At 45.7% G+C, this 26729-nt stretch overlaps 1 protein-coding gene across 1 annotated transcript in view; it reads right to left on the bottom strand.

Moving 5' to 3' along the window:
• HNF4A (hepatocyte nuclear factor 4 alpha) overlaps positions 1-16787 on the bottom strand; it is an 801419-nt gene extending 784632 nt beyond the window's left edge. The window contains exon 1 of the mRNA XM_069651329.1: positions 16536-16787. Coding sequence (XP_069507430.1) covers positions 16536-16584 — 49 coding nt within the window. The 5' untranslated portion in view covers positions 16585-16787. The remainder of the gene's footprint in view (positions 1-16535) is intronic.
• Between the last annotated feature and the right edge of the window lie 9942 nt (positions 16788-26729).

The raw sequence follows: 26729 nt of genomic DNA, 5'->3' as shown, positions 1-26729 counted from the left end.
TCGTGAAAGCCCACCTCAAACCCTCCCTGCACTGCTAGCTCTAATGATGGACTGGCATTTTGAAGTCATCTCTGCAGAGAGGAAACACTCGCAGTTTTTGGGCAGCAGAGCTGGTCTGAAAGTGAATGCTTTTTGAGAAGCAACCAAGCATCTCAATGTGACCTGTGTTGCGTGGGGAGGCTCCAGGTGACACCTTCACTGTGCCAGCGAGGTGGCAACAGAGATCCCTTTCCTGGCAGAGGCATTTTTGCCCGTCAGGACCATGCACTACCAGGGGACAGATTGCAGAAACGTTGCATCGGTGTAAGTGCACTTTAATAGCACTGTAATAGCGCTGGGTAAACTTTTGCCTAGTGCAAAAAACTATTTCCATTAATCCGTTTTTAAAACAGGGTAAATATTGATTTAGTGCTAATATTTGCCCTGGTGTAAAAATGCATTGAAAGCAAATATTTTTCACCGTAAGCAATGTTTACTGTAGTGCTAGCATTGTGCAAAATTGAACCCACAATAGATCTGGTCCCAGATCTCAATGGCCAGACACGCGGTAAACGTGGCACTGCAGACGTGTTCCTATTGCTTGCTGGGACTGGGATAATTTTTCTGCAATCCTACTGTGCCCAGGGTTTACAGTCTGGTGGGTAGAATTACCGCAGACCGTGGCAGACAGTATTCCTTATATAATCTGGGCCTGTGGCTGGGTTTTGAAAACGTATTTATGGCATCCTAGCTCAAGCTTTAATGTTGTTAGGCATGTGTTCGTGTTTTTAATTGCTGGGCAGAGCTTTGGTGCACAGCGTACCTTGCTCACCTGGGAAAAATAATGAATCATTAAAGATGTCGAGGGAATAAAGGCCACACGTGAGGAAGATGAAAAGGATGTAGGGGAGGTAAACATTGTGCCCTCACCTCCCTCCCCACCAGGCTCGCACTGACCTGCAGGTCAATAGGGCAAGTTACATCTAAGCTGAAATATGTTTTGATCGAAGAGACAAGATAGAATACAACCCAGAAGCACCCCATCACATTACCCTTTGCACCAGCATGTCGGTCTACCCTGACCACCCACCCAACCCCTTTACATGTGCTGCTCCCAACCCCAAACCCTCTGTTCCACTGGCTTCCTGGTTACCCTACCCCTCTTAGGAAGGCCCTTCTTTATAGCGTGGCAGATCAGTACAATGGGGGGTTGAAAGAGATATGCCCTGGCATGCTTCTGAGGCTCGGTTCCCTTGGCCCGCTTGGCGGAGTACCCATGCACACTTTCCTTAGTGTTGCCTTCCGGCCTGACCTACTTACAATGGAAAGTCACAGGCACTGCAAAGACTTATTAGCCAAATTGTCCACATCACAATCACCACGGTATGCAGTCTTTATACCGAAATATTTAATAAAGAATGAACATATGTCGACTTTTTTAATTAACAGTTTTTTTTTATAAAGAATGCATTTAGGGGTGGGGTAAAGGGTTAAACATTTTTGGGTTTGGAGGGGGACACACCCCAAAAAATAAGTGCATTCTCTTCATGAAGGTTACTAGAGATTGTGGGCTTGAGAAACGCTCCTAAAAGAGCATTACTTCTGCATGCAGTACAGTGCAAACATTAGATATAACATAATTCATAGGAGAGCATACCCGTTTAGACAATGGGCCTCATTACAAGTTTGCCGGTTTGATAACTACGGTACTGGTAAGCTTGTACCTTAGTACCCGGATCGGCAAACTACGAATTCTGCTTGAGGGTGCCTTTTCACCCTGGCGGGCGTACCGGCACCCATAGCAGACACTGCCAGTAGCACCGGCACCATTCTGAATGGGCTCAATGGGAATGGGGAGTAAAGGTTTCCAGCCCCTGGCAATGGGAAAATACAGGGCCTGCCAGGGTTGTAATGGCTGTCCTTCATTTACACCCTCAACCAGATGGCCGAGACACACCTTGCACACAGTGCTGTTGATGGACATGGCAAGCCTTCCTCCTATCTATGCAGGACACAAAAACACATGGTAATATGTAGAAAAGGTCGACTGACTTATGTGCTATTTAAATATGAGGGCAAGGTTCACCTTTCAGAAACTACATGCCATGTGGGAGTATAGGGGGGAAGGGTCAGTTTTATGCCATTGGGTCAGAAGCCCCTGCATCGAGAAATAGAAATATTCCAATCGCAAGAAATGCTAACATAGCAATGAAAGATGCCATGATGATGCACATATAGAGTGTTAGTACATGGTTAGTACACAGAAAAATAGATGAAAGGATCGGGGTTCTACATAAACTGTTGCACGAGGCTGAGAAGATGGGGTTCTGAACTGAGGGCACAGCAACATATGCAATGCTATGAATGCTAAGCATTCATAGCATTGCATAGTGCCTGCATGAGGCTCTTCTCAGCATTCATAGCATTGCATATTGCCTGCATGCGACTCTGCTCAGCATTCATAGCATTGTACATTGCCTGCATGAGGCTCTGCTCAGCATTCATAGCATTGTATATTGCCTGCATGCGACTCTGCTCAGCATTCATAGCATTGCATATTGCCTGCATGAGGCTCTTCTCAGCATTCATAGCATTGTACATTGCCTGCATGAGGCTCTGCTCAGCATTCATAGCATTGTATATTGCCTGCATGCGACTCTGCTCAGCATTCATAGCATTGCATATTGCCTGCATGAGGCTCTTCTCAGCATTCATAGCATTGCATATTGCCTGCATGAGGCTCTTCTCAGCATTCATAGCATTGTATATTGCCTGCATGCGACTCTGCTCAGCATTCATAGCATTGTACATTGCCTGCATGAGGCTCTTCTCAGCATTCATAGCATTGTATATTGCCTGCATGCGACTCTGCTCAGCATTCATAGCATTGTATATTGCCTGCATGCGACTCTGCTCAGCATTCATAGCATTGTATATTGTCTGCACAAGGTTCTGCTCAGCATTCATAGCATTGTATATTGTCTGCACAAGGTTCTGCTCAGCATTCATAGCATTGCATATTGCCTACATGAGGCTCTGCTCAGCATTCATAGCATTGTATATTGCCTGCATGTGACTCTTCTCAGCATTCATAGCATTGCATAGTGCCTGCATGAGGCTCTTCTCAGCATTCATAGCATTGTATATTGCCTGCATGCGACTCTGCTCAGCATTCATAGCATTGTATATTGTCTGCACAAGGTTCTGCTCAGCATTCATAGCATTGCATATTGCCTACATGAGGCTCTGCTCAGCATTCATAGCATTGTATATTGCCTGCATGTGACTCTTCTCAGCATTCATAGCATTGCATAGTGCCTGCATGAGGCTCTTCTCAGCATTCATAGCATTGTATATTGCCTGCATGCGACTCTGCTCAGCATTCATAGCATTGTACATTGCCTGCATGAGGCTCTGCTCAGCATTCATAGCATTGTATATTGTCTGCACAAGGTTCTGCTCAGCACTCATAGGAGTAGGGTACCTATTAAGGTGGGTAACGCACAGGAAATGCAACGCCCATTTGAGCCCTGGGAGGCAGGAGTGTCTTTGCAAGCATCGCTGGTCAGGATTCTCCCATTGGTTCTATCGTGTGGCTTCAATGCGACTTCTTCTGGCCTCCATAGGGACCCTATCGGGGCCTCCAAGCACCAGGCCCTTCAAGCTATGACCTGGGATTGAAGGGGGTTTGTTTTTTACAGGAAGAATGAACACCATTGTGAGGACTTCTTTGACAGGGCACTGCATTCATTCTAGAGGGCGGTTCAATGGCGATCATGTCTGGCACATATAGTTTCAGCTGAGGGCCGTTAATGCATTTTGCATTTTTATGGCTGATTCATAGCCCCGTTATACTGACTGTATATTGCCATAAACCACATTTGTTGTGAAAGTGCTGAATCCTCACCTGTATTCAATAAGATCACTTGCTTATAGTCTTTGCCACAGGCATGCAGATTGCTATTATTCGTGATAAGGCACCGGGAGGATAGCTCAGGGGCTAAGCCGTAGAGCAACACAGGTTCGATCCCCGGGTCCGCACTTAGAAACCTCTGGATATTAAGCGTGCTATAAATAACCAATTACAATGTCATTTGGAATATTTGCTCAGTGCTCCTCTTTAGATTGCAGCACTTGCCCTCCTTAGGTCAATGTTACCTTTGTAACACACCTGTTTCTTTTTGCCTGGTCTAACTCCCACTTTTTTCACACTCTCATGAACTGGCTCACAGCTTGTTCTCATCTATGTGCTATTGTACAGTACTAGGGAATTACTCTGTCTTGTGTAAATGTGTTACTGTAAGTAATTTCTGATCGCATTTGAACCCCCTCTCCTTCGAATGAATACAAATACAAAGCCTGCATTGAAATTGCAGAACAAAAATACAAATTGTTTTTTTTCTTCAAAAATGCAAAGCTGAAAATAAACTCTGCAGAAGCCTGTGACGTTTGGTCCACTCTCTCGTGTCTAGGACGCCCTCCATTCAAATGGCCTAGATGAAAAGAATTAAACAGGCAGTGAGCTAAACAGTGGCACCAGGACGTGAAGAGTCAAACCTTCCCACTGAGGACAACACTGTCTGATACACTGAGTTAGCATCTATCATGGTTGCTGTATAGTCTATTGGCAAAATTGATCCTCAATACTTTCACTGCACCTGGTTATGCTTCCTAACCACCTCTCCTGACTAAAGCCTTATGCTCTTTATTGGGGTTTACTGACTAGTTGTACAACCCTAGTTTGGAGGGACTGAGTTCTAGACCTGCACCATACTGATGATATGTTATTTTCTTGTATCAAGCGCTTTCTGATGTAGGTACATTGTGTGGTGGCACAATCTCCAAAGTTTATATACTCAAGTTTATCAGTTTAGGATGGAGGAAAGGCGGAGTCTGCCTGGCTGGCATTTGGAACTGTGATCTGGCACCTGAACACGTTCTTAACACACGTGGCTATCGTTTGGACCATTCTGGCACTCATTCAGTATTAATATCATTAACATACATTTCAAAATCAGTTATTGCGACTTCCCAATATCTTTCCTAAAGAAACGTGAACATGCTACACAAGCTGTGGCAAGGTGAGCACGCAAACGTTGTGTACTATAGACAACAAATAACTTTGTACAAGTTTCACCACACTCCTATGCGTGCATGGAGTAATCTGCAGCTTCAAGGTCTAAGGCCAACATGCACACAAAATCTAACAAGGAGAAAAAGATGGAGGAAGTCAATGCGCCCACAAAGAATGTTATTTATTTATTTATTTATTTGCATTTATAAAGCGTGCAGGCACCCCTCAGGCATTGTGGCGCTGTTACATAGGAACTTAGTGACATTTATCGATCGGTGTTCATATAGGGGTACATGGATATGTGTTACATAGGGCGATACTAATGAGGCATTCACAAAGCCATGAGCAAATGCAACCCTGAGAATAGACCACTTGAAGGCCATGATTGCATATCAAAAGAACATACATGCTGTGCACCCACAAGGGAAGACCCATACATGAGTGTGAAACATTCAAAAGGTTATGTGAGAAAATGCTAGATAAATGATCCATCAACTTGCTGTCAACACGGAATGAGCATGGATCACAACACAGCCCATTCTGCCATGCCCAGTCGAGTAGGACATGTACGAACAGCCATGCCAGAGCCAACCATAGCCCTGGCAGGATGTCCTAACTTACCTTCCATGACAGAAAACCTGTGCCTCCCACTCATCTGGAGATCCATTGCCTTACACACATCTGGAGATCCATTACACGTGTCATCAATCTGCAAATAGTAATCATTCACCTAGCTGGTGACCGTGTGACAACAGAACAGGGATGTTTAACGGTATCAGGTAATATTATCCCCACCAATAACATAACCATATATATGGTCGCGGGGTAAGGCCATAGGCAATATTATTAGTGGGGATAATTTATGGGGTTCTTAGGACTGGGGGTTGTGCGGGTGACCCTCACTCCATTAGAAAAATTATCGCGGTTGCGGGGGTGTCCCCCACAGGTTCCATGGCTTAATATCGCCAGAAAAATATGCCGATATTTTTGTATGGTGATATTTTTGCGGGGGTATTAACATATGGAACCTGGTTAACTCAGTCATAAACCCTGCACACAACAACATTGCAATCCACCTGCATTCGCATACGGCAAGTCCACAGTGCATGCCACCGGGTTCAAATCCATTCATAGCCATATACCTCACACCTGCAGCAGTCATGTTGGAGCCAGACCTGCAGGCTAACCCGGACCACTGCCCTTGACCCTCGGTGGGAAGAGAACCATGGAACTTAACATTTCAAGAGGCCATTGTCGTCGAGTCACCATCAGAACCGTGCAGTGCTGGACATACTTCACTGACTGGTCCTCCTTCCAATCATCAATAGAAACTGCACATGACCAAACTTGATATTCATGCCCACGCCAGACCACTGATGAGATCCACCTGTAAGCCCAGGCTGCAGCCAATGGACCTTCTCAAGACATCCTGAGACACAACACCAGTGGCACACCAGCTCAGAGAGGTGCCAGAACATGTCAAAGATAAGCAAAGCTGAAGGGCTGGGTCACTATCCCGAATCATGCAACCTCATGTCATGGTGGAAGAAGAACGGGGAAGAGATTCATTGGCACCTTTGCATGCAGGTATAGGTATTCATTAATAATTAACCTTTTATAAAACACGTAAAACCGGAGATCAGACTCAAAGCGCGGGCCCATGATTTGAACCTGTGTTGCTCTACGTTGTCTTGCTTCCGAGACAAACACCTTGCCCCTAAACTATCCTCCCGGCCGTAGGTATTCAGGAGTGCTTTAAAGCTCAAAATTAAATACCACCAGGTGTGCCTACCCATCGAGAATCGGATGAGGAGGAGGAGGAGGAGCAAGCGCATGTATGCAAAGGGCGGTATCGGACAGGCTATGGGAAAATGCATCAAATGGGAATACATGGTCACCCATTGTTGATACGTGTCCAGAGCGGCACACGTTGACTGATTAAAAATGTAATTGTCATCAAGCATCTTTTCCACAGGATTGTGTGTCAACCAAGTGCAAGTGGGAGGACCTGTATGTCATGACAGCAGTACTGAGCCATGTGGGGGTGGCTTATGGAGGTTGCCAGACATTTGGTCGAAAAAAATTGGTCGACCAGACAAATGGTCGAACCAATTTGGTCGAAAACCAAATGGTCGAAGTTTTTTTTTTTTTATTTTAACCTTTTTTTTTTTGGGGGGGTCCCCCCCAACCCCTTTTCTCTCTAAAAACCACTTTTTTAACTAAACGAAAACCCGAAAAATAAATATATAAATAAAAAAAAAATTCGACCATTTGGTTTTCGACCAAATTGCGTCGACCAAATTGCAGTCGACCAGTTTTTTTTCGACGAGTTGACTGGAAACCCTTATGGAGAGGAAGCTGGTGATGGGGGAGAAGTCAGGAGCACAGTTTCTCGTTCACTTTCTCGTTCACTTCAGGGACTGCTAGCCTGGACCCTTCCTTCTGCATCTATTCCTTCACGTGCCATTGTACATTGTGCTATGATCACCAAGGTAGATGTATCCATGCATTTGCCTTGCACATGTGGTTGCACTGCAGAACATGGTCAGGGTAGTGCCCATACCTTGGCCCTGCTATCATTGGACCTGCCCTGCTCTGGCATGTATCATACATAAAGTGTGAACGCAGCCAGGTAGGTGCAATATTGCCACAGACTTCGAGTTCATTGACTCATTGTTGATAAAGTGTGGTAGTCCTTTACCCGATATGTCAGGCCTATATATATATTTTCCTTTCCCATTGGACCACACTCCAATGGGAAATTACCATGGTGTCCCCAGAGGACGTTGCAGTTCTGGAGAGTCGACTAGTTGTTGTGTTTCTATGTGAAAATATCCCCGGGGAAAAAGTTGCTAGGTAGGAAATGTATTTCCCGGCAACCCTAAAAGCCTTATTCTATGACACGCATTTATTAATACTCCAGCCCTGGAATATTTGTGTCCCTGTGATGTCCTTTTCCCAGTCGACTTCATCACTGGATACCATTGTGGTGATGCCAGAATACATCCAGGATAACATGGGTATCTCCCAAGTAGACTGGGAAAGTAGGGGTGGGCAAAAGGGGTTGTTACAGTGGTAGGTCTCCACTTAGGACAATGGGCACAGACAAGGGTCAAGGTTCCTGCACTGCTGACCCTACCTCATTTGATACCCTAGAGGCCAAAACTAGATACTTTTCGGAACGCATCCTTGCTGCGAGCCATCAGCCTAAAGCACTTTTTTCAGTTTTACGAGGATTTTCCTCTCCAGCCTCTGCAATAGTAACGCTCCCAGCATCACAGGCTATGTGTGACTCTCTCTCTGATTTCTTTACTAACCCAACTGTTAAGAATAGAGAGAACATTTCCGCTTCCTCTGGGGTTTCCTCTTCTCCCCTCCATTATCACAAAGATAGTGCTGGGAGGGTGGATGTATGTTATGTAGGACCAGGTTCTTAAAGTTGTTAAGCAACTTAAATTTTCCTACCCATTGGACCCAGTTCCCCTAAAGATAATTTAAAAAGTTTGGTTCTGAATTGCTTACTACAACACTTAACCATTCCCTGAATTCTGGGTTCATTCCATCAGTTTTAAAACGTGCTATTTATAGTTTCACATTTTCTGAAGAAACCCACCTTGGATCCCACAGTTTTGGGACCTTTTTGACCAATTTGTCTTTTGATTTTCCTGATGATGGCATTGGAAGCAATAGTCACTCCCAAACTTAGGGGTTTTTTAGAACAGTCATCCATTCATGATGTATTTCAGTCCAGCTTTCGCCCAGCAAAGGGAACAGAGTCAGTGCTAGTTAGTGTCTGTCATCGACGATCTGACCATAATCCTTGATCAGGGTGGAGTAGGTCTGCTAATATTATTAGACCTCTCTGCAGCATTTGACACAATTGGTTGTTCTATTTTGTGTCACTGTCTTAAGAAATTGGCATTGTCAGACTGGCCCTCGATTGGTTTAGGTCTTTTGTGGTTGACCGGGCTCAGGTGCTTTCTTTTACTCCTTTCCTTTCTGCTCCTTCCTCTCTGACCTGAGGAGTTCCCCAGGGATCAGCCATTTCCCCTGTGCTCTTTTAATGTTTATGTTCTTCCTCTTGCTAAACTGATCCATTCTCACGGGTGTCGGTTATGCTTATGCAGACGATACACAACTTATTCTCAGAATCAAACGAGACCAGGATTTCATGGCTACCTGCCTCAGAAACTGCTTAGTTGATATTGGCAGATGGATGAATACCAATTGGCTGAAGCTGAACACCAAGAAAACTGAGGCTATGGTTCTCGGGCGATCTCCAGCTGTCCAATCACTCTAGACCAGTGACTTTTGGCCTTCATCACTTGGCTCCCTACCTACTCCAGTCTCTCTGGTGAAAAATATAGGAGTAAAAATGGCTTCATCTTTTTCTGCTTCCCCTCAGGTCAATGCTAGATGTAGTTCGGGCCATGCTAAACTTTGAATGCTGAGGAAAATGTGCCCATATATTCCAGCAATCCTCTGGAGTCTGGTTGTCTCTGTTTCTAACGCTGCTTTCTCAACCCAAGTTTCGAATAGAACGTCTCCAAGTGTTACACAATTCGGCTGCTCGCCTAGCTGTAGGCCTTCCTAAATTCGTCTACATATCGCCGCCGGTATTACAGCATCTTCACTGGCGTCCTGTGGAGGCCAGAATTAAATGTAAGTCTCTATGCCTGGTCCATAAGGCCTTCTATGGCTCCGGAGCACCTTACCTGCACGAGAAGCTCATTAAGTATGCCGCCTCACAGAATCTCCCATCTGCAAACTAGCTGCTGTTGTGTGTGCCCTGATTTTCCAGAACTACAATCAGTGGGCAAGCTTTCTCTGTTGCGGCTCCAGGGTTATGGAATTCTCGCCCTTTGGCCCCTTGAGCAACTACGGACTACCTTGTTTTTCGGAAAGCGCTAAAACATATCTTTTCTAGCTTACCCTTTCTTGCATTGTTTCACCCATTTGCTCTTCTTCATGATAAAATTCCCATAGAGCCACGATACCCACTTGTCTAAGATGTGTTCTAGAAAGCTCTTTTAACATGACATCACATAGCACCAGTGTTGTGAGACATATACAGCCCCATAATTGGATGGCAGAGCTGCAGGGTGGGATTAAATGATAACGATATCATGAGGAGACAGGGCACAGCCAGGGGCAGGAGATGAACAAGCTGAGAGCCTCTTGAATGCACTATGTTGGGGAGTGGGAAGTGGGGAGTTTAAGAGATATGGCAGACTGGGGGAGGAGATAGCAGAGCAGGACAGGGCAGACCAAGAAAAGGCTATTGAGAACAAAGGTAAGAAATGGCCCAGAAAAGACTAACAAAGGCCAACAACTCACTTTGCATGTCCTGCGTCTCTGGGCAGAGGGCAAGATGTTCTAGCCTAATCGTGAGATTTCTCCAGTAGACACACATACTGACGAACAGACCACAACTCACAGTACCGCACTAGTCTGAAATGACAGCAGCCCAAATGGTAGCTACCCACACCCTGTACAGCGGTCCGCTGCTTTCTGGCTCAGTCTGCGCCTTAAACAATAAAATACAAAAATAATAAAGTACATTACTTCTTGCATGCACAGGAGCCAGCACCAGCTCATGTACATAATGGGGGGCGGGGTGCAGATGTCTAGGTGCTGCTCACAACCACAGAATAGTGAGGAGGAGAGTCCACTATCTATAGTAGGGGAGTCCTCCATTTTCGTGGCCTTGTAGTGGTTCTTTTAAGTTGGCACTTTTTGATCCTGAACCGGCGGGCACAATGAGTGTGGCCTCTGCTTAGTCAAAGGTGAATCGCCTGATTAACACCATCACTAAACAGAAAGAACAGAAAGTCAAGATCTACATGCCACCCATGACAGGGCCAGTTAATAACAGGTTTGATGTAGCAGCTTTGGAACTCCATTTTGGACAACATTTTTCTGTTTCATGTAGGCATGTTGCTTGGAGGGGGCTGTTTTGGGGGGATCAAATGACATTGTGAGGAAAGGGGTAAAAAGGTGGATAGTCTAAAGAGGCCTTAAATTGGGGATGAGTGATGGGTGTTTTCTATGAATTTGAGATCCAGTGAAATCTGCAATTTGAAACCTAATAAGCTATTTTTGTTTTTGTTTTTCCTTCCACCTCCACACACGTGGCTTTCACTCTAGAACTCCGATCAATGGGACTCATTACAATAGTGCCGGTCCGGAAACAACAATGTTGGTAAGCCTAGAAGGCATTGTTTCTGGCCCGGCACACTACAATTTTGAGGGCAGGTGCCGTCCCCTCCGCCACGGTCAGACCTGCCGGGCGAGATGGAACCCGCTCACAGAGTTCTCACGGGGCCACTGGCACCGCTGTTAATGGTGCCAGTGTTCCTGTGTCCCCATTCCCATGGAGTCCTTGAGGACTCCATGGGAATGAGGACAACAAAATTACGAGCCACCTGACTTCCCAGCCACCGGACTTGGAATAGCCCAGTGGTAACCGGAAGTCAGGCGCTGGTAATATTTTATGGGTCCGGCGGCAAGGCGCCGGTAGCACTGGCAAGGTTACTGCCGGACCTATAATGAGGCCCAATGTCTTTGCTCAAGTGACAAACTACTCTTAACAATTCTCTGATTGTAGGTGTGTGTCAACGAGAGACGTTAAACACATCAAAGAAGGAGCCTATCACATTTGTCCCAAAAGCTTACCAATGCTCTTCCTATTCTTCTCTTTACTTTGGTTATCATAGGCTCATTTATTGTTTATGCCCCCCCCCCCCCCAGCAATGTGGGGCTGCTTCATTCTACTCACTAGTTTGTGTGCAATGTGGAAACCCTGTTGAAAGCTAGCAGAGACAATGGGCCTCATTACGAGTCCAGCGGTAGCCGTGGTGGTCTGACCTGGCGGGAGTGACACCTCCCGCCTGCAGAACTCGGAATCAGCCGGTCCAGAAACAACGGTGGCGGCGGATTTACCGCCACCGTTGTTTCCGGGCCGGCAGGGTCGTAATGAGACCCAATGTGTTGAACATCGTACCTATGAGGAATTCTGATCCTTCTTCCTCTTTCAGATCTCACCCCCAAGAACTGGGTGGCTGATGCTTTTTGTGACTTTTCAACATCGCGCCACTGCTTGTCCTCATATTGTGAACATTGTCTTCTGTAGCCTTGTCAGTGCTTGTCCTACAGGCCAGCCCCTTCGTTTCTAGCTTCCTGGGCTTCTTTTGATCCTGAAGGTCGACTACCCACACCACATATCCCCAAGCATGAAGCAGCCTATTATTCTACTGGTGACTGGCAGGTTTGTCAGCAACTCATCCACACGATCTTTCACTATACAGTACATCCTACATATTTTCTCCAACCATCAAATACACACATACCGACAATCTCGGCTCTACCCTTGCTTTCTGGCTGCGAGAGCCACTGGTCTTCTCTTCCATTGCATGCAGGCCTGTATGTCTGTATGTATAAGGGTTACTTCACTTGCATAGTGCCTATTACTGCCATCAGGACATTTCAAAGCGCTATGGGAAAAAAGGGAAAGGGAGGCAGCGGGGGAAAAAGTAAGGAGTGAAGATGAAGAGGGGTGTGGATTGAAAGAGACACCTGGGGAGTGGCGGTGAGATAGTGGTTAAGGAGCAAATTGAGAAGGGCACTAGAACAGAAGTCTTAGGGAAGCAGTTCCCGCCCTGTTCCCCCCTCCATGTCTGCACAAAGGTCCTCGCTTCTCTCTAGTTCTCTCCCGAATGGATACATTTGCCATGAGAAACCAAATGATGCATACAATGGTAATGTGTTTGCGATTGAGCAATAGGGCGTGAGCTACATGTGTCAAGAAAAGGCTTTCTTTGACTCGACTTGTTTGGAAAAACTGGATTGACAGATTTACTTAAGCCAGCCCACGTGTTCGCTTAGAAATGTCTTCTTGGCTGTGTTGCTTTTTCCCGGATTAATGTCCTCACGAAGTATTGCACATGCTCCTTCCAGCTTCACCCCTGAAGATTTTAGACACTGTATTTCCTGCAATATCAGTCTCAGGTAGGCTAAGGTCCAGAAGGCATTTGATCAATTGCAATAAATAAATACATAATCTCGGTTTTCTACGTTTTGGTATTTCTTTCATATTTTGCCCAGTCCGCTATCTACCCTCTCTGACAAAGATGCGCTTGCAACAACGGAACCAGGGGCCTCGGGCTTCACAACTGAGCTTGGGTGAATAGGCGATTTTTCAGAGCTTTCCTAAAGTTTTGGTGCTGTCCCTGGAAAACAGTGAGGCCATTTTCTCTTGCAACATGAATGTAACTAAGGGGACCTCTTTCTTTAGCTTCTCTGCCATGTGTTAGAGATGTAAAGTGTAAAACACAGGAGAAATAATTGCCTTTACACTTTACTTTTCCACTACGTTTGTGGAGGTGTGGAAATGCCTGCCACAATCAGCGACTGCGGAACGCATTCACAATGGATTGCAATGGAATTTGCTATGGTGACTAGATGTCCCGGTTTCGCCCTCCGTCCCTGGGTGCCGAGAGTTTTTTAATTTAATAAACCCTGTCCTGGGATTGGATGGTTGGAGGACTACTCTTCCTGCGAGTGAATGCTTTTCTCACGCCCCCATTTCCTCCTCTTTCCCCTCTCTGGCCGCTCACCTCCAATGAGAGGAGTGTACCTGCGAACACACCCCTGCAAAAGGTCAGCGACATAGAAGTAGGACTACACAGTGTTGTCGGAGTCCTGTTTATGTTTACTGTAGTCCTACTTCTATGTCTATTGCCTGTCCCCTTTATTTATTTATTTTTTAAACTGGTCACCCTAAATTTGTCTTCTTTTACTTGTGGTAAATTCAGTTATATTCCATAGGCATCCAGTGCATTTGTGCCAGTATAAAACAAATATGCTGGCGATATACAGCCACATTTGTCAAAGAGAGCGGGAAAGCAGGTGAAAATGTTAAGTTTGTCCTGCTCCCCAGCACTGCCTTACTAATTGAAGAAAATGTTGCAAAGTGTTAAAGATAGTGGTAAAAAGTGTTCGATCTCTTTTGGGTTGTAGTCTATCTCTCTTACCGCCAGTATACCAATCTGCTGGACCGGGCGCATGACTCACTTGGACTTTTTCAGAGTAGCGATCTCGTACTGTAGCTTGGAATTGATGCCAAATGAGATAGGGCGAAGAACTCACCATCTTGTGAATGGATTTTGGGCCATGCATACTAAATGGCTGTTCATATTGAATTCTTTTCTTGGTGCTTTCTGTTGCTGTATGTTTAGTGTATATGTTGACTGTACAGCACTCTGCTGCAATGCTGTGCCTAGTTCAATATTTATTGAAACTATCAACAAAATAATTTGAAACATCTCTAGCATATGAAATCATAAAATATGGAACATTTGTGAATACCTTCTAGCAATCACTGCTTACTCCTTAACTGTGGAGGATGGGCACTTCTCACACTTAAGCCCAGGGTGCATTGTTTTTCTGTCATCGTTGGTTTTCAGGTCTCCGGGATAACTACTGACAACTATAAGCTCATCTCCGCCTGGTCTTTTCCCCCCCAAGTACATTTCCTTCCTCATATGTAATTCATTTGCTATGTATGGTTGCAAGGTAACCACTGTCGTTCTAGTGTGCGGGTGCAGAACATGTTAAAAAGAAACATAATTGTAATACGTCCCATGTGTTTGCTGTTTGTGCACATTCAAAAGTAACGCTTTTCATTAATTGGAGTTATTTAATCACTAGGAACGAAACAATGTGCGTGATGAATCTAATAACACGCAAAAATGCCTGCACAATGTATCGAAGCATTGCCACCCCAGAATCAAGGGATTAACTAAAGATGTGGGTTTGCAAATACTCACTGAGGAAGGGGGGAGCCAATTCAAAAAAAGTTGCTATGAGTAACTCTGACTTACTATTGACTTCAATCTAGATAGGGCTATTGGGAGCACAAAGATGTTGCTATAAGTAACTCAGACTTACTATTGATTTCAACCTGGATAGGGCTATTGGGAACATAAATAAGTTACTATGAGTAACTCAGACTTACTTAAACTTCAACCTGGATAGGGCTATTTGGAACACAAAGAAGTTGCTATGAGTAACTCAGACTTACTCATGACTTACTTTGTGTAATATAGTAACTTTTTTGTGAATTGAACCACCCAATATAGGTTTAAATCAGGGGCAAGTTCTATTAAATTCTTTAGGAACCATCTCCTACATCTTTGAGATAAAACAGCAATTGCAGAGCCTTTGTAAAGACTTTAAAATTGTGCCAAGACTTGTCTTTTCTTTTCAACTGTCTGCCTCCTACATTTGCTTGCTGTCTTCAGTCCTTAAGCACGTACAATAACATACATGTTTATAATGTAGCAAAAAAACAAAGTGTGTTTCCTTATTCCTTCCAACCCGCTTTCTGCTTACATTTGAATGGTGACAACGCATCATTCCTACTTAACCTTCATTTCTTGCTGACATCTTGTTTGCTTTTTAGATAAAAGACTACGTGGCAAAAAACATGTGGAGACAATGCATACAGGATTGACCGCAGATCGAATAGTGGCTGAAGGATTAGTTTCCGACTAAGAGTGCATATGCCGTCTCAACACAAAACCAAAACTGAATGAGGTGGACGCATGCTGAACACAGAATGCATTTACCTGCATTTAAACTCTAGTCCTCGTATTACACAACATTGTCTACATGCAAGAAATGATTCACTGTAGTAAATTCTTCGCATCGGACCTATCTTTGCTGCAAAATGACACCACACCAATGAAAGGTTTAAATACAACAGGACTTGATTAGTATGCTAACTCACACCATTTCATTTTCGAACTTTACTGATAACTTTAAGGACAATTCTGATGGTAAACTTTCAGGTAGACTTTCCATTACCCTTACACTCTTTTGATCACTTAGAATTTTCAATGTCAATGCAACTTAAAACTGGTGTAATTTCTTAATATTCAGCTTTGGTGTAATGGAGTCCGAACCCTTTGGGTATTGGACTTTCGACCCACCAACATGTAAATAAACTAGCGTCACAAGAAATGTTTTGTTTCCTACACCTTTACACGCGTGTCTGATAGCAGCTTGGAATAGCCCCACTGTTCACATGAAAACAGTTCAAAGTCTATTCCAGAAACTGACCGGCTAAGGTCCTTGTATGGAAAGCTTGCGTACACCGGCAGACACCTGAACCCTGATCAAACACTGCATAGCATAGTTACGTAATGCCAGGATTACGTTACGCGTATTCACAATTTCTAAACAGGCCAAAAAACCTAACCACTATCTGAGATTTTTGTTTTTAAAATACATTAAACAAGCAATGGCAACTCATAGGTCTACATTTCAGTTTCCGTAAAGCTGAAAATGTACCAAATATTTCACAGCATATTCCTTGCGACGCACATGTTACGCAACTAAGATAACCGCGCTCCCCGCGGGTCACGTCCACCAAATACAGAAATCGGATAAATAACAAACATGCAGTAGCAATTGTACTCACCATAGGGAATATCCATGTTCGAAATAACCTGGGCGTTTACGTTGACCATGTCTCTGCTGCCAATTTAGTAAAACATTTGACTGAAAACTGAGAAAGCGCGACAAAAATAGTCCTTCTGTGTAAAAGCAGCGAGGTATTGTAAAATGGGAGGGTGGCGTGCCCTGCTTGTTATCTTATTGATTCTCTTAATCAGGCCTAATGTGGGTGGAGATGTTAAACAGTAACCAATCCCTTCTGGAAACCAGTCTACAAGCCGGGTGTAGCCATAGTAACTGGCAGGCTAGAAACTCAAACAGGGCCTTTTACTGCAGGGTTTCAGTTTGAATTCACACCTCCTTTCCATAAAATGAAGGCCACTCTGCCCTGAAGAGCCGCACGCGACACCGATGGCGCCTGTCACTTTATCACAATACCTGAGGAACATTCGTCACTTTGGGTTGTCTGGGGGGTGGCATGGGTGCTTTAGGTTGTGTCGTTGGTTAATAATCGTGTCACCGTTCTTCCCGTTTCCTGTATACATCGTCTAGTTTAGTTACAATCGCAAAGAGGAAGTTGTTTTGGCCGTTGCCATCTGCGCATGCTCCTTTATCATTTGTTATTGAGCCTGTTCACTTTGCGTGTCAGTTTATTTTATGGTTCAGAGAACAGGTTAAAACTGGATTCGACCTTTCCCAGCTGCAGCCTTGCCAGGCTCAACAGATAAAACGCCATCATTTTAAATCTCATCCAGGGGCTCGTTGTGAGTATTGTGGTAATTCTTAAGACAGGGCATATGTTCAAATCTGCCAATTTTTACCGACCGCTTAGGACAGGGCATATGTTCAAATCTGCCAATTTTTACCGACCGCGCGCCTTTTATGGTGCCCGAGTATGGGTTGTAATACATGCACACAATCTGTAATGTTACCTTCATATAGCAGATTGAGGTAAACAAAAAATGTGTTCCCTGCCTGAGAAAACGTTTAAACTCGGGATGTGCTAGGTCAGCCGCTTTAATTTCAATGTTAGTAAATACAGTGGGGTGAGCATCTTTAATGCTCACAACATTTGCGGGCCTTTCGTGCATTTTAATGCCCAATGCATTATGCTAATCACAGTAATTACTTCACGCGATATTCCTACTTGCAATAACGCCTAACGAGCCCATGAACTAGATGAAATCTCCATACACGCCGCGGCAAGCAGGTCTGATTTTCAAAAGCGTTTTACAATGGCACAATCCCGTTGAAAAAAGCTTTCTATTCTTCATGCCAGAGACTTTCTAGGAAGAGCAAGTTTTAGTGTTGGCTGTTCGTACTTGGAACTAAAAGGTGAAAGACTCAAGAATAGCCGCAGAAAATGTATGTTATTTTATTTTTTTATGTGGAAGCATGATTAAATACGTGAAGCAGCCGCCCAGGACCGGCGCAGGAAACAAAACCAGTAAACTACTTCAAAAAGTTTTGAAGAGTAACGGGATTTTCTGCAGGCCCCTACGCCCTCATGCTGGGAGTGCAATGCCAAAATCCTAAATGAATACATTTCCACACCAACACGCATTCTGGCACAGCAGCGTCCCAGAGGATTTCTGCCCTTTGCTTGAAAAATGCTGAATCCTTAGGTGCATTGGAAATTACGCGTGCACCTGGTCAAAAGAGACAGCGTGGGACCAAGGGGTATTTCCACCACTTTTTCTGCTCAACCCGTTGGTGAACACGGGAGGCACATAAACATAGGAGCACTGCCCCTTTGCAACCCACATTTGGCCAATTACTCAGTGGGGGAATAGATTCATTTGAGCTGGGCCTACTTCATAGAAGCGTTTTATAATGGCACACTTCCATTGGAAAACGTTCTGTGAATAATGGGTGTGATTCACAAAGCGTTCCCACTGGCTCAATCCCATTGAAAAACGTGTTTGTAAATCAGGTCCTATGGGTATGATTCACAAAGTGAATGTGAAAATCTGATTGAAAAACGCTTTGTTGAATTAGGCCTCATGCATGTATATTAAACCTTTGCACAAATCCCCATTGTCATGGTCACAAGTTCATTTGCAAATGTACATATTCCTTCCTGAACCATGCCCTAAATTTCTGTGAAATGAAGAGGACAAATGAAACACCCACCAGAATTGGATTGGACAATATCATTTCATCTATCATCTTCGCAAACGGCACAGAAAATGCTTTGTTGATGATGTTCTCATCCATTTGTGTATGGGCTTCACATTTTAGGGGCGCATGGGGCGCCATCCACTTGGTCTCAAGAAAACCACTGGCCACATTTCTATCAACACAAGGTGACAGTGTATTTTCTGTTTCAAGATTTTTAAACAATCTGCATGGAAGCAACGTCATTCCACGAAATGTATTTGATTGATTGCAGAAGCTGGAAGCTGAACTTTCCAGGCATACAAGATTATTTGAAGTACAGCAGCGTTTAAGGGTAAGTAAGCTGACAGTCAAGTGCATGCTTTGCTTTAAGGTTGGTGAATTGAATTTACCTGTAAAGGAGTGTGTTGGCCTTTACATTTCCACGGTGAGAAAAAGGTAAAAAGGAAACAATTTAACAAGAAAGAAGGTTCATCAAAAAATATAAAAAGATGTTATTCTCAAAAACAAAAAAAAGCATTTGAAAATATGAATACATTTGTAACACAACCAAATTGATCCGCTAAGAAAAGATGCAATAAACTGACTGATGATGTCAAACTGCTGAAAAGAAAAAAAGGATTCGATTTATGTTGAAATAGCACATGTATCACTTCCTAAACCTTCTTCACAATGTGCTATTTTGCGGAATGAGCTGGAGTGGAGTGTACTTGCATTCTTTCAATCGATCTGTCGCATGCCTTTCCCTTTTCACTATAGGGAGGTTTACAATGTACAGCAAGCATAGGCCTGCTTGAATGGATGCTAGAAACCTGCAACCCAAACAGGGCCATTTTTCAGTCTCTCCCTCAGAGGGAGAGGCAACGTTGGCTGGCAGAGGGGGCGAAGGGCTCTCTTCGGGGAATAAATGAGCCCAGATGAGCAGATCCCGTAGAAAAGGTGCGTGTAGCAGGAGCCCACCTGAATGTCGTGACCTTGGAGAGGTAAACGGCATTGGTCAGTGTGATGGAATATGTCCCTTTCCAGAAACATAACTGATCAAATTTGGAATCGGGATCCACGGTTCCACCAAATGGCAAAGTTATGCAAATGTATGCATGCACTAAAAAACGTAGTTATGTTGGTCAATAAAAAAAAAAAGATTTAGAGGCTTGTAACTTTACCCATTACAGACAAAACTGCACGAAAAGTTCCCAAAACGTAAACATAGCCCACATAGACAATTCTTAATAGTTCTGTTTAAGTTAGATCACATTTTACCATGTGAAAGTGGTCCCATTAGAAGGTACAGAAGGTACTGCGTGAAACTTTCCAGAACCATATAGTGGCAACCTAGAATATGTACTTGGCGTTTTGTTTTGTGAAATTCTGTTACATTGGGACGGGGGGGGGGGGGGTGACAGTACAAAATAAAACATTGGACATTTAACATTTACATTCTGAATAGGGCTTTTTCACAAATTGTAGCTCAAAAACCGATGGATGCATTGACATCCAACCTGCTAGGTAGGGTCATTGTACATGGGGCTTGGCAGAAGGCTATGACCTAGATACAGTGATCATGGCCATGGCCATACTCAATGGGTGCTGCAGGGAGGGGCAACGGTCCTGCATCCATGCCCCTTCACAGCTAAGCAGGACCTCATGCCATGTCCTTTGGCCACTGCAGGACTGATCTGATGAAGAGCTTTCGCCAGTGTCTGTGGACACTGGACTCCTCAACTGACCAGAGGGAACCCGAAGATCAGGCTCTCTTTTCCTTTAACACAGCAATAAAAGCTGCACTGTAAGCCTCAAGGACCGCCCGATCTGAGCAAAAGCTGAGCCTCTTGCATTTGTGGGTACCTAACGCAAAGAGGCCAAAGCAGTGGATAACTGGAGCAACAGTACCGGACAGAGCTCATGGCTTGCTGGTGAAAAACACAACTGTGAGGTCCATTTACTCACCCAGCAGAATTCCCCTCATCACCAATCTGCATTTCAGCATTTACCAGCAAAATGGCTGCACTGGCGCTGTTGAGCACTATCGCCTTGCCTTAAAAATTGCGTTTTGCAGTCACCCAGATAATGGCTGCGCTGTCTTTGCCAAGCATATCTGAGGCAAGATGGAACTGGGAACACACCAACAAAGGCTGCCACAAAAGAAAGCATTTTTCACTGAATGACAAGCTGTGTCAGGCAAAAATCTGTGAAATCACAAACAACTTTATTCCCAGCCGTACGGAAAAAGCTTGACTTTTTGCTACAATAAATCTCAGATAAACTCTTCAAAAGAAACTCTAAATCTCTGTGCATATGTCAGTTTCAAGGGATCTTTATTTGGACCGATGCACGTGTATTAGAAACATGACTGGGGCTTTGGAAAGATTCAGAAAATAAATGTAAGAAGGCTGCAGTTGAAAGTGACATCCCAGCAGAATTAACCATGCGTAAAAAGGGTTGCTTTTGCAAACAAGAAAATGTCTGTTTAAAAGGCCCTGTCCTTGCCTAGAAATGTAAGGTTTTTACAAAAAAATCTAATATAATGTTTTATTCCACGTTTGGGCTCCGGAAAAATAAATAAATACATAAATAAATAAATGCATTGATTGTACTGGGGAACCAGCCAAACAGGTTTTGCTGCTTGGTTTCAAGGGACATTTGTGTGCTGGCTGTGATGCTGGAAAGGCATCAGAGGGACAGGGCCTCCGTATCCTTGTCCTTTACTGCTTTTTATCGTGTGTTCTGTCGTGTTTTCCGCGCAGGAGTTCATGTAGGACTCCTGGCGGTGCAGCTCTCTCTCTTTTGGTTTGGTAAACAGACCCATGGGATACCCTTACGGCACCCATGGGTAGGGGTGCAACCCTGTGCCCCTAGTGTATGTTTTTGAGCACCTGACCTGTTTGTGACCCACAGAGCAGGGTACAGGCTGGTGGCAGCTCCATGCTGAAATGACTGGTGCCCTGGGCGTCCCCCATTTTGGGATGCCCAGGCCCTGCCATTGGAATTGGTAGATTACTGATGGAGACAAAATGGCCCCCATGGCCTCTTGCCTTCCATCACCTGTCACCTTGAGCTTCCCGACGTCCCGGGAAGCCCTGCCTCTGTCCCTTCCCCTTGACTGGCTGTTGGGTGGAAGTTCCATATATGGTAGTGTGGGAAAGCGCCGATCAGACTGGCTGGAGCCTTCTCAAAGACCGCATGTTGTGGGTACGCCTGTGGGTGGGACCTGGGTGAATGGAGTGTGTGACGAATACGCATTCTATGTTGTGGGTGTCTAGTATCTGGTGTTTGACACAATGGCTGAGACAGCCCTGCCCGAAACCGGTATGAATGCAGTTGGGAGTGTTGAATGGCTCGGAACTTGTCCCAATACACATAACTTGTTGTGAGTGTCTGGAGAGAAGTGAATGGCCTGAATGCACTGTGCACCTGATTGGCTGCCTGACTGCCTGAATGCCCGTAGTCGTGATTGGATGCTTGAGTGTGACCCAGCGGAATGAATGGGAGATCCACAGTATATCTGGGGACCTCTCATTGCTAGGAAACGTGCTCAGAAGCTGAAGTCCACTACGAAGAGTAACTGGAGTAACTGGAGTAACTGAAGCTTGACCCTGAAGCCCTGCTGGACGAGAAGAATTGCTGTTGCTTTCCTTCACAATCTGAAAGCTGCTGTGCCTCAAGAACTGACCCAGAGAGGACCTGGTAAGGGGCCCTCTTCCGGAGCTACGAGGGACCATCGTGCACATCCGACAGGCTGCCAACCCGATACGGGGACTGCTGCGGAACAACAAAGAGAAGCACCCGGACTGCTGTCCGCCACTTTCGACGACTGCCGTCACCGACTGGAGCTACCTTCATTGATCCAAGGACGCTCTCGTTCACATTGTCGCCGCTGTATCCTGCTGTAGAAGGCCTGACCGTCAGCGCGCCAAGGAACATCCACCGGTGGGTTTCCCGCCACCCAAAGACCACAGAGACGAGGATGACTTGACGCCCTTGCTGGGCCACAGTTCTTCAAACTCTTTGTGGTCCAGAACTATCGACACCGAGGTGCCCCGCACGCCTCTTCCTTGTAGGACGTTTACGCTTCCCCGTCAACGAGCACCGCTAGGAACGACACGGCCACTTCACCGTCGTAGCTCGACCTGTTCTCCGTCGGACGTTCGATGACCCGTGACTCCCGCCTGAAAGGGAGGACACTCAAGAAGGGCCGACGATTCCCCGACAAGGAACACTACAACACCAAGATACTTTGGGGTTGCAGAACTATTGGAAAGTCTAGTTGGAACAATATATGGACGGGGCTTATATCTTTCTTCTACAGGTTGCCCAGGTGGGGGGATCTCCACACAACGCTGTGTTTAACGGTAGTGACCAGTAGTCTGCCAATTTGTTTGTTTGTTTGTTTATTTAAAGGGCACCAGAAAACCCTTGGGTAGCTGGGCGCACAGAATAACAAGAATGCTTAGAACTTGGTTACAGGTTGCATATTACAGGTTGTAGGTAACATAAATTGTATACAGTAATTACATCATGTACATTTTACATGTAAGAGTGGAGTGGTACGTGTGTCTTCAGATCACAATGCTCAGGGTCACCGGTTTCAGAGGTTGTTGCGTCAAAGCCAGGTGCGGGTATGGTGCCTGAAGCTGTTGTAGGGCTAGTCCCTTCTAAGTTCAACTGGTAGGGCGCTCCAGTACTGGGCTGCTTGCACAGGGAAGCTATTACCTCCTGTTTTTTTTAGTCGGAATCTAGGGGTTTGGAGGCAGAAAGAGTTGGCTGTTCTGGATGGTCGTGCAGTGGTTTTTCTTATTATTCTATCCCTAAGGTATGGGGGGGCTGCATTGTTCAGACATTTGAATGTTAGTGTGACAATTTTGAAGGTGATCCTATCGCTAATTTTGAGCCAGTTGTATTTTCTCTGCACATTCGAGATGTGCTCTCTAGCTGGGAGGTTCAGGGCCGTTCTGAGCGCGTTGTTTTGTAGGGTTTGAAGTTTATTGATGATGTATTTATTTGTGCCTGCATAAAGTGCATTGCAGTAATCCAGTTTTGAGAGGATTAGTGCATTGGCTAGGATAATGCAGCTAGCTGGTGAGAGGAAGGGTCTGCATGCTTTAATAAGTTTACCGGTATAGGCTGTGGATGAGGCCAGGGAGTTCACTTGTTTCCTTAGGGACAAAGTGGAGTCCAAATAGAAACCAGGGGTTTTCACCTCTTTGGCAACGGGGATTATATTGCCATCAATATTGAAGGAGCTGTAGTTGGAATTGTTTTTTTTTAGGTTGTTGGGTGAGCCTAGGATGAGGATCTCTGTTTTTTCGTCATTCAGGCAGAGGCCATGGGTTGCCATCCATGCCTGAATGAGGGTGTACATTTTGTTTACTAAAGCTGTATCCATCGTGAAATTGCCCGAAAGGGGGATGAGGTGTCATCTGCATAATTTGTGTAGGTGACTCCCAGTCTGTCCAATTTGTCGAATAGAGGTTTAGTAAAGATATTATACATCATTGGCGAGACACAAGAGCCCTGTGGGACTCCACATGTTGTCTGGGTCGGGTCTGCAGAGTATAAGGTGGAGAAGACTCGCATGCTTCTGTTGTCGAGAAAGGATTGGATCCAGGCTATGGCTTCGCTTGAGAAGTGGGCGGCTGACGCTAGGTGTTTGCAGAGTACTGCGTGGTCCACTAGGTCAAAAGCCGCTGACAGATCAAGGAGGAGTAGCATAGCTGTGTTTCCTTTACCGTTGAGCTCGTCAAATTGGGCTTTGTGATCTATAAGGGCGGTCTCAGTGCCGTGTTGCGGTCTGAAGCCCGATTGACGAGTGCCGAGGAGTTGGTTGGTCTCCAGGTATTTTTGGATTTGGAGATAGGCCACTCTGTCAATTATCTTCAGGAGGAAAGGGACAGTAGTGATGGGCCTGTAGTTGGTGGGGATGGAGGGGTCTAAGGTTTGTTTTTAAGCAGGGGGAGAACCCAGGGCTCTTTTAAGCTACCTGGGACAGTGCCAGATGAGAAGGAGGCATTGATGAATTTAATGAAGAAGGGGGCAAGGTCTCTGGCGGCATCCTTGATTATCTGGGCCGGGCAGTAATCTCCTTTGCAATGGGATGGTTTTAGTGAGGCAATGATTTTTTCAGTTTCATGATTTGAAACTTTAGAGAATTTGAAGGGTGTTATGCTAGGTTTGAGTGTGGGCGTGGGCATGTTGGGAATTTCACTAAGAGGGAGCAAGGCTTTTTTTACAGCAATTTTTGATTGTAGTGTTTTTACTTTATTTGCGAGGGCATTTTGGATATTGGTACACCAGTGCTTCTCATTGGGTATGTTATCAGGTGGTGATATGGGGGATTCGAGTTCTCGCAAGATTGCGAATAGTTCCTTTGTATTGGAGCATGCTTTGGAAATTCGGTCGTTATAGACTTCTTTTTTAGCTTGGATGATTGCTTTCTTATAATTCGTAGCGCACAGTTTGAGTTTAAGTTTATTTTCAGCAATAGGGGAGTGTTGCCATACAGTTTCAAGCTTCCTTTTTTCCAGTCTCAGTTCTTTTAGATGGGGGGTGAACCAAGTATTAAGGTGGGATTGTTGTTTACTTTTACAGTTATTCAGTGGGGCGATGGTGTCCCTGGCTATGGCCATGGTGTCGTTGTATATTTTAACCTTAGTGTCTGGGTCAGAATCAAATGGTATGGCATTGATGGTTGGGAGGAGCAGGGGTAGGATATTGCCTGGTGTGATGTTTTTTCTGGATCTAGTAGGAACAGATGGTGCCATTGTTTTTTCAGTTCTGGGCATCTTGTTAAGTGTTAAGTAGAAATTGATGAGGAAGTGGTCAGTCCAAGGCTGGGGTGTAATTTTAGTGATAGCAGTAGGGCAGTTGGAAGTGGCTACCCAGTCTAGTATTCTCCCTTTGTCGTGGGTGGGGGTGAGGACTTTTTGAGTGAGGCCATGCCCTTCAAGCATGGTAGCGATGGCTTGCGCTTGTTTGTCATTTGGGTCGTTAAGACCTATGTTAAGGTCACCAAGGATCATTGTCTGGGGGGGCGTGGCCAACCGCCATGTAGGAAAGCCGTGTCTCAAGCAGCTCCGAGTGATACGCCTAATGATCCGCCGCTAACTTTAACCTTTACCACACCAAAACGACTGAAAGTCGCCTTAACCGCCAGTGAATGCCTGGGACACTCGAAGCTGAAGTTTGGAACAGCTTCGTCCCTCCACTTGGCCACCGCGACGTGGGAAAGGAAAACACTGTGACCAGAAAATGGCGGCCGCCTCGAGACCCGTCTCTTCATTGAAGCCTGCGCCCTAAACAGAGACGACACGAGCCAGCCGAGACCCGAGGCACCCTGCTACTGCTGGGGAAATCAGATGCCAAGTGATCCGGGCTGAAAAAGCAACCCGTGCAGACGGAGGCTAAGACCTGCGCCTTGGTGTCCCGAGCCGGCGAAGGTGGGAGAGCCTGGGGCGACTGCAGACAGCGAGCAGCGAGCGAGGCGCGGAGCCCACGTTACACAAGCTGGGAGTGAGGAGAAAGGAGCCCGGAGCCGACCCGGCTCACCTCGACGGCACAGCGCAACTCCCCCAGCAGAGGCAGCAGCCCTGGGAGGGAACTTCAGTAAGCCCCCCAGTGTGACCGAGGGACAAGGGGACGGGTGGTGCTACAAAGCCCCTGCGTCCGTTGCCCCACCGCAGGACAAACGAGCAGCGCTGCCCTCGGGGGCCCCAAGACAGACAGACGCGCATACCCTGTGGACAAGGGCCGTGGCAGCCCCACAAGACCTGCAGAGGACCGCCGCAGCCACTGGAGCCGGCCTTGAGGTGATCCACACGACTGGCGCGTCAAGCATCGGAGAGGCCCAGACTCCGATCGAGTGCGTGGAGGAGCCCGCAGATCAGCCAGAAGACAGGCGGTAAGGAGTCGGGGGGAGGGGGGTCGGGGGTCACCATTCTACCAGCATAATAAACCCAGTGCCCTGACCCCCCGGACTCCCTGGTCCTGACTCACTCACGCCCGGGGCGGCACACCACGCCCGGCGTCGGGCAGCATACAGCAACACTAAGAGGCCCAGGGCACTCACAGGGGCATTCATAGAGGGCCCTTAAGGACAGCAGCAGCC

Source organism: Ambystoma mexicanum, chromosome 3p, assembly GCF_040938575.1.
Source record: "Ambystoma mexicanum isolate Mex_15411 chromosome 3p, UKY_AmexF1_1, whole genome shotgun sequence".
Lineage (NCBI taxonomy): Eukaryota > Metazoa > Chordata > Amphibia > Caudata > Ambystomatidae > Ambystoma > Ambystoma mexicanum.
This window is presented reverse-complemented; position numbering and strand designations above follow the sequence as displayed.